A 15,381-nucleotide genomic window follows, 5' to 3' on the forward strand; every position below is an offset into this window, starting at 1 on the left:
TGCTCACATTATGGACAATGTAATAGAACATAGAGGAATTTTAGGTGATTGCCTCGGAATAGTTTTCTCAAGAGTTTGTAGACCTGAACCCATAGGAAGACACAGTGGTAACTAAGAATAGGGAAGATACAGAATATGAGGAAGCATTATTGGTCTAACCCTGTTCTCACTCTCATTTTTACAAAGCTTCTGTGATAGAAGGGTGGGGAATGTAGAGATTTAGGACTTTAGATATAATCCCACTTTCTTATTTTTTTCTTTAATTTCTCTTCTCTCGATGGTTTACTTTGATCTTGAGGTTAATCATTATATTTATGGGAAAATAACCTAAAGTATGATTTTATATGTGAATTTGCAGGGAGGATTTTGGTTCTACTTAGAAGAACAATCTGTTTAAAATTAAAAATATCTAACCATATGATTTTTTCCACATATACATGAAGTTGGGATCTTTTTGGCACAATTTTGAAATGTGTTTTTCGCACATAAAAATACTGATAAAGATCAGCACCCTAGGCAAGATTTGTACAAAGGACTACTTTGGGGAAAGACCATTATCTGTAGAGAAGAATTAAATTCTTGAAAAATCAAGTTGCCCTTGATTAATAAAAGGATGTTCGGCACAATGCAGTATATTACACTCTGCCCAAAAGAGGATAAAACATTAGTTTCATGACAAAATAGTTGAGCACTGTATACTAATTTGCACCTATGATCAAGGATGTTACCAAGATTAACATCTCCTCACAATAATATGTAGGTCTATAAACCTAATAGAGAAGGTGCAATTTCTTGCGCAAAAGTTTCTGCACAGGTTCTAATATATTTGTAATATCTATATACTTTTTATATATTTATATACTTGGGTATTTATATAATTTGCTTGAACCAGTCCCATAGTAAATTGAATGCTTAGGATTGTACCTTGAGCGAGAGATATAAATGCGATTTTGCACGGAAGAGTGAAAATGTTTACAATTGAATTGCATTTTAGAACTTTCCTTCCCATTTCCTATATCAGGCTTATTCTTACCTTCCTGTGTCTATACATTTCTGTGCTTTTTAGTAATAAAATGGGTACTTTACCATGAATGTAGAGGAAAAGATCAACAAACATAAATAATTTAACAAATAAAAAGACAGAAATAAAAATTTAAAAAAATATTAGAATATAAACTGTGACTTCATTGAAAAGTCAAGGAATTTTGCAATGGGATATGGGAGATCCACAGAAATTGAATATGGTTTTTGCTTACTATCAGAAACATTGTGTCATAACTGAAAAGAAGGCATCAGTCTAGTCATTGTCTTTTAAATGGTGGTGGAGATAAAGGACTTGTCCCTGTAAAAGTACAATCTGCACTTGTAAAACTCTAGGGGCCCGATTCACAGAACAAACTAAAGACAAAATCCTAAACTTAGTACCATTTTGGTATTCACAGAATGCACTTACTACTTCTGGAATTCACAGAATGAACTTACTACTTTTGCGATTCACAGAATAAACTTACTACTTTTGCTATTCACAGAATGGATTTACGACTCCTAACTTTACGTCCGCACTCGGGCCGGAAATTCTGGCCCGGAGGCGGGGCTTCCGGCCCGGAGGCGGAGCTTCCGGGCCGGAGGTGGGGATTCGGAATCCCCACCTCCGGCCCGGAAGCTCCGTCTCCGGGCCGGAAGCTCCGCCTCCGGGCCGGAATTTCCGGCCCGAGTGCGGACGTAAAGTTAGGAGTCGTAAATCCATTCTGTGAATAGCAAAAGTAGTAAGTTTATTCTGTGAATCGCAAAAGTAGTAAGTTCATTCTATGAATTCCAGAAGTAGTAAGTGCATTCTGTGAATACCTAAATGGTACTAAGTTTAGGATTTTGTCTTAAGTTTGTTCTGTGAATCGGGCCCTATGACCCTATTGAAGGTTACGGCTGAAACGCATTGGTCTCATGTCCGCACCCGATGGTGAAACTTACTAAATAAAAATAAGGATTCTACAAAACCTGGCTATGCGTCTGTATCCTTGCTCCGTCCATGGTGAAGAGCGAAAAGAAGAGGCTGCAACGGAGATGAATTTTGATATATATATTCCAACCATTATTCCATTTTGTCTTCTTAGGATGCAACTTTAATATATGTGGTAATATTTATTCATATACCCTTGATAGTAAACTTTGCTTGAACAAAATTCATGTTGCTCACTAGTCTCCTTCCCAGGGGATTTTCTCTGTCGGGGCAATGTAAACAGAAGAGCACATCTCATCTGATCCTCCACTTGAGCGTACAGGTTTCACAGACTCTAGTTGCCAAGCTTGCCACCTACTGATTCCCACCTTATTCCACACAAATGTTAATGACCTATAGCGGTTGTCAAACAGGTTGAAGCATAGTACAGTAAGCTACAGTGACGGAAGGATTGGTTGTTATCTCCCTGCCCGACACAATGCGTCTCATTCAGCAACTTGCATTACAGTGCCACACGACCGCTTGAAACTCTAGTTATTTAGAGATGATCTGTCCACCTTGGAATAACAGAAGCAAGCCGTCAAAGCGAGAGCAGCCAGGCTCCCTGGTAGGCCTCATGCATTTTAATGTCTATTACTAAAAAATAGACCTCACATTTATTGAGATGCTCTTTGAGGAAATGGTATTGGGAAGTGCAACTCTGCGTCTGTTCCTCCATTGTTCATGCAGCCACGCCCCCTGAAAGATTTGTTTTATGGTAGCAATTTTCCAAAGTCTGCATCTAGATCTACTTTAACAGAAAAAGCGGACTATTGATCTAATGATTCCCATCTTCCTGATTAGACCAGGGCTTAATTTGAGCAGGTAGTTTCCAGTGCTTGGCACAGGCACCTAATTTTGAACACTGGTACTATGACAGTTTGCCACATGGTGGCGCATTCTGTGTAATTTAGAGATGAGCAGAACAACTGTTTATTAATTCAATATACATTAAAAACAATTAATTCCTAGCAGCTCTGGCTAGTCAGTGGGTGGTTAAAGCAGCAGTGGCCGGCAGGCAAGGGCCCTGGCACATATTTTATTACAAATTAAGCACTGGATTAGAAAGTTGAGGCTATTTCCCTCTTAAGGCGCATTATATTTCCACATTAATTGGTGGAGGACTTGCTGCAGGAATAAAGAAGGAACTCTGTGTTTTTGTTTGGACCTAATGCCCTTGTTGGACGTCAAAAGCGAGTGGAAAAATAATTTGAGTGACAGTATAGACCAATGATTCTTAACCTTTTGACTTCTGTGAATCCCAAATTAATCATTTATGGAATCTATTGGCCCCCACAGTCACTAATGGAAGCCCAGGACGCTTGCCTAAGCAATTTTGAAGATTTGAACCACAAAACAATACACAAATAGAGATGCAAGCTGTCATCTACCAAATGCACCAATTATGAAATATTTGATTTAATACTGAAATATAATTCTTTATTAGTGGGAAGGTTGGAGCTTTTCTAATTTCAACTGAGGCCACCCATCATGCATGCATATTCTGTTTGATTTGTGGGAGCAGGGCAGGTACATCAATCTGAAGATATCAACTTAATGTTTAATTTCAAATTCCTTCACATTTACAGAACCTTTAAATATTTTCAATTTTGATTTTTTTTTATTTATAAACACTATTATTATGTTAATGTTTCATTGTCTAAGCAGTTGTGGAAACGGCGAGTAGGTATTGCAGAGCATCTGGGTAGCTTGTCCCCAGACCAGAGGTTAAGAAACTCTGACGTAGACCTGTAGATTATCAAAAATAAAAAATACTCTGATAATACCTCATCTCTCCATAGGAGTTGCAAGAATCCGATATCTAGTTCTTGTAAAGATGAATATTTATGAGAATTGCATTTGATAAATCTAATTTATTTACGGTAATAAGTTAGTTCTATATTATGACTGTGGGGATGTTTCTGTATATACCTATGCAAATGTCTAAATTAATTTGACCAAAGTAATATGTACAGTAAGTTGTATAATTTGTTGTGGAGTCCAGTGTTGAACTGAATATATTCATGGATTTTATTTCTTTACTCTTTGGGGAAAAATAAACCTATGAGAAGCCAGGAAGTGGAGGTTGCTTGTGCCCAGAACACTTTAACAAATTCCATCCATGTTTTTACAGCAACTGAACTGCTGTAAAGCGGATTGCAGCTAGAAGCTTGGTAGGCAGAGAAAGACAGGCAACAGTGATGCTGGAACAGAAAAGTCCTCTTCATGCACTGAGTGCCCAACTCTACTGTTGCTTGGATCCCTAATGATGCTTTTTTGTTGTCATAGGCAAACCTGGATCATGCATGTGTGCTTTGACATAGGCCTATCTCATGGATTATGGTCTTGTTTGACTGGGAGGGGCGCTGCCTTTTAAATGGTGGAAAGCTACCACCTTAACCAGGTGCTAAGCAGTACGAGCATAGTGATAGCATAATACCGTGTAGTGATCAGAAGGCGTGAACGTGTTCTTTTTAACCTGTGTCTCAGGAGTAAGGCCTACAGGCCCACTAACTTTTCTAAGTTCTGCTGCTGTTTGCTTAACTCGCCCTTTGGCCTACATCAGTTGGATGGGAAATGATGCGCAGCGCCAGAACAGTGACTCTGCACTGGATGTATATGTGCCTTTGAAAGGTACAATACAGGGATAGAGCAGTACTGTGCAGTGCGTGCATGGTGAGTGCATGTACTTGGCGTATGTGTACGTGTGAGCAGTACAGTACGCAAAGGATGTGCTGTACGTTGCGTGTATGGTGAGTGCATGTACTGGGTATATGTGTGCCTGCAAGTGGAACAGTACAAAAAGACTACAGTGCTGTGCAGTGCACACAAAGGGAATGTGTGTGCTGAGTGTTTGTGTGACTGTGGTGGCACAATACATAGAGGTAACAGTATTGGAAAGTGTGTGTGCTGTGTACTTCCACTGAGTGCAAGTGTGCCTGTAATGATAAATTGCATGGAGGAACCCCGGGTTCTATGTTGGGATACCCAGGCCTGCATGGTGCAGACATATTGAGGTAGAGGAATCCCCCAGACAGGTTTGTGTATTGCTACCTTCCTGTGACCTGGTTGGGACACACTGGGGATGGGAGAGTGAGACTCCGCCTCTACATTTCAAAGGATGCTCCTTGATTCGGTGAGAGATCACAAGGAAGGGGACAGGGCACATCTTATGAAGGGGATGAAGCTGAATAAGGGAATCACGAATATTAGGGCTGGGAGCCAGAGATCACCCTTTTTAGGTCTCGCCTGACCCAGCACTTAAGCTGGTCTGGCGAGACTTAAAGTAAAAATGCTACAGCAAGCCACAGCTTGCAGTGCATGTGCACGGGTGCGCGCTTGAGCAGAGGCGCCATATGGCGTGATTACTGCTGCGCGCGCACCACTCACGCACATGCACTGCAAGCTGTGGCCGGTGGTAGCATTTTTCCCCCACCACGGCAGTCATTTCTAGAAGTGGGCGCTTGCTTTTTTTTCTGTTTATTACTTCTATGTCGTAATGGCGGCACCCGTGCTTTAGCTTAAACATCTTATGCTAAAGAGATGCTTCAAAAGTAAAGAAATAGACAATTCTTTACTTTTGAAGCAATCTCGGCACCCGACTTTAGCTTAAGATGTTTAAGCTAAAGCATGGGTGCCGCCATTACTACAGAGCAGTAATAAACAGAAACAAGCATTGGCATAGCGAATAGGTCTCGCTTTTGGGACCTTATAAGTATTTAGTTATGCAACTGTTGCATGGCTAAACACTTATAAGGTCCCAAAGACGAGACCTATTGGCTATGCCAATGCTTGTTATGCACATATCACTGTGTCTGACATCAGGTGAGAACTTTAGTCACTCATGACCTGTGCTGCAGGACTATCTGCTTTGGAGACATCCCTGCTGTGACAGACGGCTTTTCAACAGGGTGCACAGGAGTATACACTTCAAAGGAAGCAGAACCAGATCTTAAATCATATTTGGTGTCTCGAAATGGACTATAAGTAGTGGAGTTTGAGACCTCTGAAATTGTCAACTGCCAAGCAGCCAGACGGGTGGAGAGGTTGGATGCTCTGCCAGACTTATGGCTGTGACAACAACTGGAGGCCTGCTAGTCTCCCTACTGGATGAGGAGACATCACCCAGGGAAAGACCACCTGCCCTGCAGCCTGGAGCACCAGCACCTGTCTGCTTGCCAAGACCAGTGTACCCTGTGAGGAAGAGGAGAGTGTTGGAGGGAGCAGGCTCTGGGGCGAGCCCTGTCGAGTGGACTTCTGGTGAGAGGAAACTGCTTCTACAATGATCAGGTCGTTGCCCATGTGCAGAACTGAGTTGGCCCATATGCCAGGAGAGTGCTATCATGTAAATAGCTGTGGAAAAGATTGGCATGTGGTAAAGGTGGAAGCCTGCACAGCACCGTTGTGTTGACCCCATGTGCCACCAGGAGGGGGCCACCGTGGGAAAGACTGCCTTGCGGAGAAGCGCCGAAGCCTGCACGACCCCTGTAGTGGTGACCCCGAATGCCTGAAGGGTTTGCTGGAAGTACTTGTGCCATGTAGACAGGAGTCCGTAAACTGTGAGCAGTGGTTACCCATAAGTCAACAGGAGCGGTGAGGGATGTGACTGACCCGGCTCCTTAGAATTCGTGATGATGCCGTTTAAGCATTGCCACTAAAGCCCAGGATGGAGGACAGAAGCTTCTGATTCACCACCCTTTCCGGAGCATTGTAACTTACCCTGCAGGAATAGTGCAGAAAAACCTCGGCCTTCTGGTGGAGCGTGACCCCGAGGCGGGTAGAGAGACAGCATGCGTCTGCTGAGTCTGCATGCAGCTGACTCACCTGATTCGAAACCGAGCTTCTGTGAGTGTCCGTAGATGGTTCACTCCTACTGCAGTGGGTAAGACTTGTACTGGGCCTACTGGCCCAAGGGGGTACTCGCTGCTGAAAGCGCTCCGGCAAATAGACTTCAAGAGTCTGAGTGGACTCTTGAGAAATGGACGGCTAGTTGCGTATTCTCTGGACGTGGCCTACAGTGAATGGGGAATAACCCCTATGTCTGTGCTGGAACAGGGAATTGGCATTAAAACTCAAGAGCCCCGACCTCAAGGGGAAATGTTATTCTTTGCGAATGTTGTATTCTTCTTTTGAATGAGTAGTGTTAGAAATAAAAAGAAATACTTTTAAAAATGATAGTGAGCATTTGGCTGGACGTTGATTTATTGCTGCTGCTACACGCTCTTTGAGTTGTAAGCCCTTGTCCACTAATCTGTGTCCAACCCCCCGCCCCCTCCCCCCCCCCACCCCAACGTGGCCCAAATGCTTAGAATACATAGTTGTTTTTTGGGTCCTAAATCATCAGGAGTAGAAGGATTCAACCCCCACAGTTGGGCCCAGTGTATTGCGTGTCCTGTGGCCCTTTAAAGGGGGCTCGACCAATTGGAATGAAGGAACAGAAGCAATTGAACACTGGAGGCGACTGGGTGCAGGTCGAGAAAAATACTTTGGAAGAGGTGGGCTTGAAGGTGAGCATGGGGTGGGATGTTTCATTATTATTTACAATTGAATAGCAGTTGTGTGTGTTACATTACAAAATGCAAACGTTTGTGTCAATTAGTTGATGTTCTATAAATTTAATATTTTACACTACCGGTGTTTAAACCTGTTATGGTATTGTGGAATGGTGAGATTTGACTTTTGAGGAATCTGAGAGGAATGAGATAAAGACATCCTTCACCGGTAAAATGCTTCCATGTGGTTAAAAAGCAAACTGTTCCCTTAAGTAGTGATCTGCTGGTCATATGTGGGGTGGGCGGAATTTGCGGAGTTTTATTCGGGGCTATGCTGCGAAATTACATTAAAGTTCTGCTAAATTCCGTGGAATTCCACAACCGGGCGGAGTAGCATTTGCACTATTTTCATAGTCCAAAATGGTTCCTCACATTCATTTTTGCTTAAGAAAATAGCAATGTGCGCTCTTACATAATCCTCAGTTATTAAAGCTTTTAATCACTGCAGAGTATGAAAGTGCTCTAGAGGGTATACAGTGGTTACTAAATACGGTGGGAAGAGGGAGCAGTCCTTCTGTGTTTTTAAAAAGCACTGCTTAATTAAAACTTTAAGTCTGCCGGCGGAGCAGCTGAATTCATCAGTATTTCCAAGTAACGCGGAATTACCAAATTCCTTTGAATCTGCCCAGGCCTAGTCATATATTCAGATCCCACCAACGCACATAAAGCACATTGCCTTTTCGATGAACACAAGATTGATTTTATTTTTTTGGATCATGTAAGCTATCCTATGGAAAACCTTCCTAGAATTGTGCTTGTTGTCTAATTGGCCTACCAGCATTAAATCATGTGTTCCACCATACCTTGCTGTTTTGAACATATAAAAGAAAAGATGCCCTGCCATATTTTTGGGACGGTGATCTAAAGTTAAAAAGCAGGTGAATGCTTATGTTTGTCGTCTGGGTAAATAAATATAAAAAAGGCTGACATCTTCAAAGGTGGCTAAGCTGACCAGCATGGATTTGTCCCTGGGCAACTCACACTTTGTGTCTTGGTGGTGTGGGCGCGGAGAGTCAAGCGAAGTTGCAAGACCTCTATAAAGCACCCCCTTTTTTTCTTTCTTTTCTCTAAGCCCACGTGTTAAAACTTATTTTTTACCTGAAAGTATTTAAAATCTCTTTAAATAATTGAATGTCTTTGCTAGAAACGTTCCATTAGGGTGGTAGTTTGCCACACAAAACAGTTCCTGCAGTATTGTCCTCAAAGAGGCTTTTCTGAGGGCCTCTTAGATAGAACTTCGGATTTGGGAGCACTGTCAGTTGTAGTAGCCTGATGTCCGAAACCAGCGTATTGTTTGCTGGTGTAATAAAACGTACTTTTTAACGGATAATGTTGGTTAAATAATTTCTTTAGTGCTTGGAGCATGGCTAACACAGTTTTTGAAAATGAATGAGCAAACACTTTGGTAACTTTTTATACTGCCAAGATAGTAGGTCTTTTTATACTGCCAAGATAGTAGGTCTTTGTACTGCCAAGATAGTCTTCAGGTGTTTGTTACTTACGCTGCTATGGAATAGGGTGGATTGAAATCTATAAAGCCCTTTTACGCTGCTATGGAATAGGGTGGATTGAAATCTCTAAAGCCCTTGTGTGCCTTCTAGCTAATGGCAAATTTATTGTTTAGCAGGAGAAGTTTTTACAGTTAACCCTTCTTGCACCTCTTGGAGCAGTCTTGAATTGTGGGACTCAACGCTGAGGGCTCAGTGGACCTTAATTATCTTCTGAGCTGTAGCTGGATGCCCTCGGTGAAAAATGGATAAGAGAAGTCTTAAGACCTATTTGACACTCACTAATTATTCCGTCAATAAGACTTTTGCTGGGACTTTTTATTTGAGTATTTGTTCTAATGATACTACCCCACTGCCTGTCTTACAGAGTAAAGCAAGAGAGAGAGAGATTTGAGAATTCATTGCTATTTAAAATGCATGCCTTTTTTATTGTTTTTGTTGAAAATAATATCTAGGCATCCATCTTACAAGTCTGCTGGGGAATGTGATTTGCCTTTATAATACACACTTGCACCGTTGCACATCTATGGGCTGTGCTAATGTAATGCCAGCTGGCAGAAGGACAGGAGTCAACTAAGGTTTCTGAATAGGATATTCATGTGAAACTAGATTAGTGAGTGAGGATTATCCATTGTGATGTTGCTCATGCCAATAGAAAAGTAATATCCGCAGAGGGTAGAACTCAGAAGTTTCTGGCTATGAAAGAGTACAGAACTGATTTTCCCTGCTATCTTGGTTTAACTATGTTTCATGTAGTGAGAATGAGTAAAGCTGTTATGTAGCGTACTGTACCTCACAGGTGATCTCTGGGTACTGGGGACTCCAGACGGATTTTTCCACAAAACCAAAGTTGTAAGCACCTTCTAAAACTGGGACAGAGGCATGATTAATTTCACTTTTAGGGGAATGGAGTTTGACATGAAGGGTCTTTTGTAGGTAAAGTTTAATTTGCTGTTCAATTAGTTTTATTTCGAGACTAGTTACTAGCTTAGGTTGCAGAGTCATGTATGAGGAGGCGTGCTGAAGTTTGTCACTTAAGATATTTAGCTAGTTTATGAAGTCAGTTTTAGAAATAAAAAAGCATATAAAACAAAGCTCTTAGGCCACTGTAATAGGATCCTCTTTGAGATATGGCCGACTTCTGATCGGTCCCAACTAGACTTTTCCTTTAGACCGTAAATTGTAAATATCAAAAAATATTCCAAGTCTGTAGTGTGATGCAGCCAATTGGAAAAGGTGTAAGACTTCATCTCGCTTCCTCGTGGTCAGTGAACATCTAAATTTACCCTGTCTTGACGAAAAAGGTTGCTTGAATATAATACATGCAGATCCCTACTACTCCTGAAATATTGTTTTTCCAGTTATTTTGTCAGTCTTTTTGGAACAAGTCTTCTCCAGTTCAACTTGTGTTTAGTGTGTTGCAATGTAATTTTAATGTGTTTATTTGTTCGTGTAATTTGGCTAATCATTTTAGTGGGATAGCAATTGGTCTGGTTACCTACTTCTCAAATGTTGGACTCGGCGACCCTGGCTTCCTCAGTTGGCAGATTGTATCATCATGAATAAGCCACTTTGTCTCCATGTTTTTCTGGTTCCTTATCTGCTAAAAATTAGTAGTGCTCAGAAACAAGCTAACCCGCAATATTAAGTGAAAGAAATGTAAAAAAAAAAAGTTAACATTTGCAATCTAACAAATCTATGTTGCATTCATTTTCCTGGTCTCATGCCATGCTCACTGGATGAATTATGTTTGAATCAGTGGTTGTCCTACCATGATCTGGATTGATCTAACACCGACCAAGCCATGACTACCTATAATTGAAACCTGTGTTTTTGTACCAATCTATTACAGATACATATCTGAGCTCATCCATCATGCTTGATTTCGGATACACTTTCTCGTCAAAAATGAATTGTATATAACAGTGTATGAGACACATGTTTAATTTATAATTTTTGTCTCCTATGTTTTCAAAATATATGAATATGATATCTAATCTCCTTTATAATCAACATATAAAGAGATATAAATAAAGTATACTTTGCTACTTTGTGTTCACTAGTATATATCTCATTATTTTGTCCGCTCTGTAGGTCTTTGTGTTTTGAACATTGTTCCTAAATTGTTTTGCAAATAAATGATCTGGATTGATTACAGTTGAAGTGAAGTGTGCAGTGCAGACTGTTATATGGACAGTATTGACTTAATAAATTTCAATACTTGGTAAATTGATGGCTAAAAGTTTGTTGAAGTTGTACTGACATGCTCTCTTCCTCTGTGTCCATCCCAGACATGGCAAATATGAAGCAAGTTGTCGACCGTGCAAGGGCAGCCTTTCGCACTGGCAAAACCCGGCCTCTGGCGTTCCGCATGCAGCAGTTAAAAGCTGTGAAGAAGATGCTTGCAGAAAATGAGGATGCAATCAAGAAAGCGTTGCGCGCCGACCTAAACAAGGTTTGTAGTCTATGCATATCATCCGTAGTCCGTTAAAATCTTTCCTAAGTTCCTAGGGACACCGAATGTTTAAGACTTCTCCTGGAAGCAGCAGTCGCTAGTTTATAGTAAATAGCATATGTATTAATGTATATACTGGTTTATTCACACGTATATAAGTATTTCACTATTGGCCAGGTGGGCCACGCCCCGGCCAAAATAGCCCTATTGCCCACCCAAGGCCCATTTATAAGTAGAAAACAATTTCTTCTTTTACTTGATAGGCAAAAATAAAACCGCTCTGCAACCTCGCTATTAAAGCCTAAATATGCAGCTTTCATGTATAATGCCAATGCCTTGGGCTACCATAAGTGCCTGGGAACAGGGGTGAGGTCTCAGGGGTGATTGCTATTGCTGTGCAAGTGTAAATAGCACTGTGTGAGACACCCTACTATATCGCGATCGAAAGCTCCTGTGACACAGTAATTAAGAGATTAAACCAGTTTTATGGCAGAAATAGTGTTTTTTTGTTGCCATTTCAAGAAAAATGGAAATGTGACTACAAGCAGGATATAGATATTAGTAGTGTTTTTTTAAAATGTTATTTTTGCTTTGACGCTATTCCTAATTTATTGCTGGAATTATGTGGCCTGGGAAAATCAAATTATACTGCAGGATTGTCCAAATTGTGTGGCAAGAAAAGGCAAATTACACTTCATAATGTGACACATTTTGTGATCGAATTACTTCATTATTTTCACATTTGTATACTGTAACACTGTCTTGGCAAAAGCTACACTGCATTAGTACCAGTTTAACACCAAAATACAGGAATAGGAAACTGAAAGGTGATTAGTCAACCTTTGCGAAGGGCCTTCATCTACGTAGCATCACATGCCACTAGGGTTTTAGGAACTTTTGACCCGTTTGGACTACAATATTTTTTTGTTTAAATCTGAAAATTATGGGGCAGATAATGGTTTGTGAAAAATGTAGCAAATCCATAACTATGAGGAGTACGCTGCAGCCGCATAATTGTAGTGACCCTGCTTATGGCACTATATTAAGTAAAAAAAACACGCACAATAGTAAAAAGTTTTGACTCTTAAGTAAAAATACTTTTCAAGTTTCACTAATAGAATACAGATAGCAAATGAGAAGGAGCAGTGCAAGCACCTATTATACAAAGAAAAGCACTAGCAGCAATTTCATGAGATCACCAGAGATATTGTTTTAACACAGGGCCATTTGTAGTCCCCATGTCATTACAGTCCTGATGAGACCCTCTCATTACAAGCAGGGTTGAAACATCGTCAACACCAACTAAAGGACCGTCTCAAGGCGGAAGCACCAGAGGACAATCTGGTCGCTCCTTTGCTATTGTTAAAAGAATATTCAGACGTCCTTGTTTACACTAATAACCCCTTTAAAAAAATATATATATATAGTCACTATACTATCACCTCTTCTCTATATGTTTGATTATATTTACTTTACTTGGGGCTCTTTATCACTTACTTCTCAACACTACTCACTGAAACAAACCCGCGCAAAGGGATATATGTATCTTGTGTATTTTTTATATTATACCAAAAATAAATAACTCCGTTCAACTGAATCGAGTTATATGACCGCAAAAATGGAGCTAAATAGGTTGTTCATTATTCTACGACATATGTGCTCTGTTTTACTATTAATCTTTCTTTATTAAAAAAAAAAAAAAAATTCACAGAAATATTCTGTCACAATAATAAACTATTTTCGAAAAATGAGGTCCATGTGTACAATGTAGGTTGATTGCAGTTTCATGGCAGCACTGGCAGCATGTTCTGCCACTGTCCTGCTTACACTCAAGAGGTGCTCACAGAAGGTAGAGCTCGCTAATGTAAATAGAAGGAACTTGAAGAACATACACCCCACTTTGGGGCCCCGATGAATGCACATTTATTCTCTGCCAACAAAGTCCTCATTATGTCACATGAACAGACAGAAATGGATCATAGTGAGGCCAACTGGAAATATGTGATCTGCAGCCGCAGTGTTTTACTTATAATTATGGATTTGTCACATTTGTCGCATAATCCATCATCTGCTGCGTAATATGCAGACTTTAACAAAAAAATCTTAAACGGATCAAAAGTTACTAAAATGTGGTCACATGTTGCTACACTGTGGAAAGCCCTTCGCAAAGGTTTACTCGTCATCTTTCAGCTGCTTGTTGCTGTACTTGCATTTTAAACTGATACTAATAAAGTAAAGCAAGTGTTTTTTGGTTTTCAAAACCTTTATTGAAAAGGAAAAGCTCGGTAAGGCATGTTACAGGTCATCACTTCATCAATGATCATGGTAAAGGTTGCACTTTCAAATAAGGTCAACATTACAGAGCAGTTGGTAATTAGACGTTAACAGGACACAATACATATTCATTTTGAGCTATAATCGTCGCATTATGGCGGGGGAACAAGAAGTCGGGCCCTGGGTATGATCTGGGTCCCTAGGGTCAGGGCAGGTGGACGGAGCGTCAGTGGTGGGGGGGTCAGTTGCAGGTTCTTCAGGGGTGGCCTGTCGTTGGAGGTAGGAAATGAGAGGGCCCCATATATCAGGAGGTCTACTAGCCGCAGGCATCCAATCCCTGAATTCGCCAAGAAGCATCTGACAGTGGGCAGCATCATCTAACCAGCATTTGGCCTGGAATGCTGGCTTAGGCCCCAGAGAATGGCCACCCGGCGCTTGGCAAGCAACAGGAGCATCACAATCAATTTATAGATTAACTTGTTGAATGGAGCAGGATGTTCTTGAAGTGTAAAAAAGTTATTATTGGGATAAATGTAGGCGATGGTGTGGATGGCCAGGTTAGCCGCATAGCGGGCCATACCAGCTGTCTGCAGTGGGGGAAAATGACGGATTGCTGGCGAGGCGCATGGATGGTGCCTAGAGAGTACCGGCACCGGTGTATTTACGCAGCCTGTCCCAGGCCGAGCGCAAACATCCAATCGTGTCGACCTCCCCGCAGGGAACTTTGTGCGGCATGAAAAGTGCAGTCTGCAGTGGCCAAGGGGAGGCGAGGTCCGCCTCAACTGCCACATGAGGCTGTAAAGGTGTAGGATGAATCCAGAAGTGGAGAAAACTTGCTTGAGCGCGTAGAGTTTAAAATCAGGGGCCCCCATACCACCCTGAGCCAAGTGTTAAAATGTCATAGGCGATTATGGACTGGTGACCGGCCCAAATCAATGCGATAATGTTAGAGCGTAGTTTTTGAAAAAATTGCGACGTCAGAGGAATGGGAATGTTTAGAAAGAGGTACAGGAGCTTAGGGAGCACCACCATTTTAGCGATGGCGATGCGCCCTGCCAATGATAGGGGGAGGTTTTGCCACGCACGTATCTTGGTTTCGAGCCAGTCCATTGACCTGCCAAAATTGGACCTCCACAATTCAACCGGTAGGGAGGGGTTGATCTGGTGAAGGACAGAGAAGATAGTGTGCAAATTGTGCGAGGTGGCGTGCCCCGGGATGAAGCCTGACTGATCAGGGCGAGCGATTAGCGACATGAGCGGGAGAAGGCGGTTGGCCATCAGTTTTGCGTAGATTTTATTGTCCGTATTTATTAGTGAAAGGGGACGATACGAATTGCAGCTCTTGGGAGGTTTGTCCAGTTTCAAGAGGAGAGGGTGAGCAGGGCCTCGTGGAGGGATGGGGGAAACTACCCTGATCAAGAGTGTCACTGTACATTTCGGCCAGATGCGGGACTAGAAGGGGCGCGTATTGCTTTTAAAATGCAGGTGTGAGCCCATCTGAAATGGGGGCCTTATCACCCGGAAGCCCTGCAATGACTGTAGAGAGTTCCTCTTGGGTAAATGGCTCGTCCAGGTATTCCCGGTGACTATTTCCAA

General features: G+C 41.7%; 1 protein-coding gene across 2 annotated transcripts in view; it reads left to right on the forward strand.

Annotated features, from left to right (window-relative positions):
• ALDH3A2 (aldehyde dehydrogenase 3 family member A2) overlaps nucleotides 1-15,381 on the forward strand; it is a 424,152-nt gene that overhangs the window by 43,352 nt on the left and 365,419 nt on the right. For both annotated transcript variants that reach the window (XM_085649336.1, XM_085649335.1), the window contains exon 2: nucleotides 11,348-11,511. In XM_085649336.1, coding sequence (XP_085505462.1) covers nucleotides 11,350-11,511 — 162 coding nt within the window. In that variant the 5' untranslated portion in view covers nucleotides 11,348-11,349. The remainder of the gene's footprint in view (nucleotides 1-11,347; nucleotides 11,512-15,381) is intronic.

This window comes from Triturus cristatus, chromosome 3_2 (genome assembly GCF_964204655.1).
Source record: "Triturus cristatus chromosome 3_2, aTriCri1.1, whole genome shotgun sequence".
Classification (NCBI taxonomy): domain Eukaryota; kingdom Metazoa; phylum Chordata; class Amphibia; order Caudata; family Salamandridae; genus Triturus; species Triturus cristatus.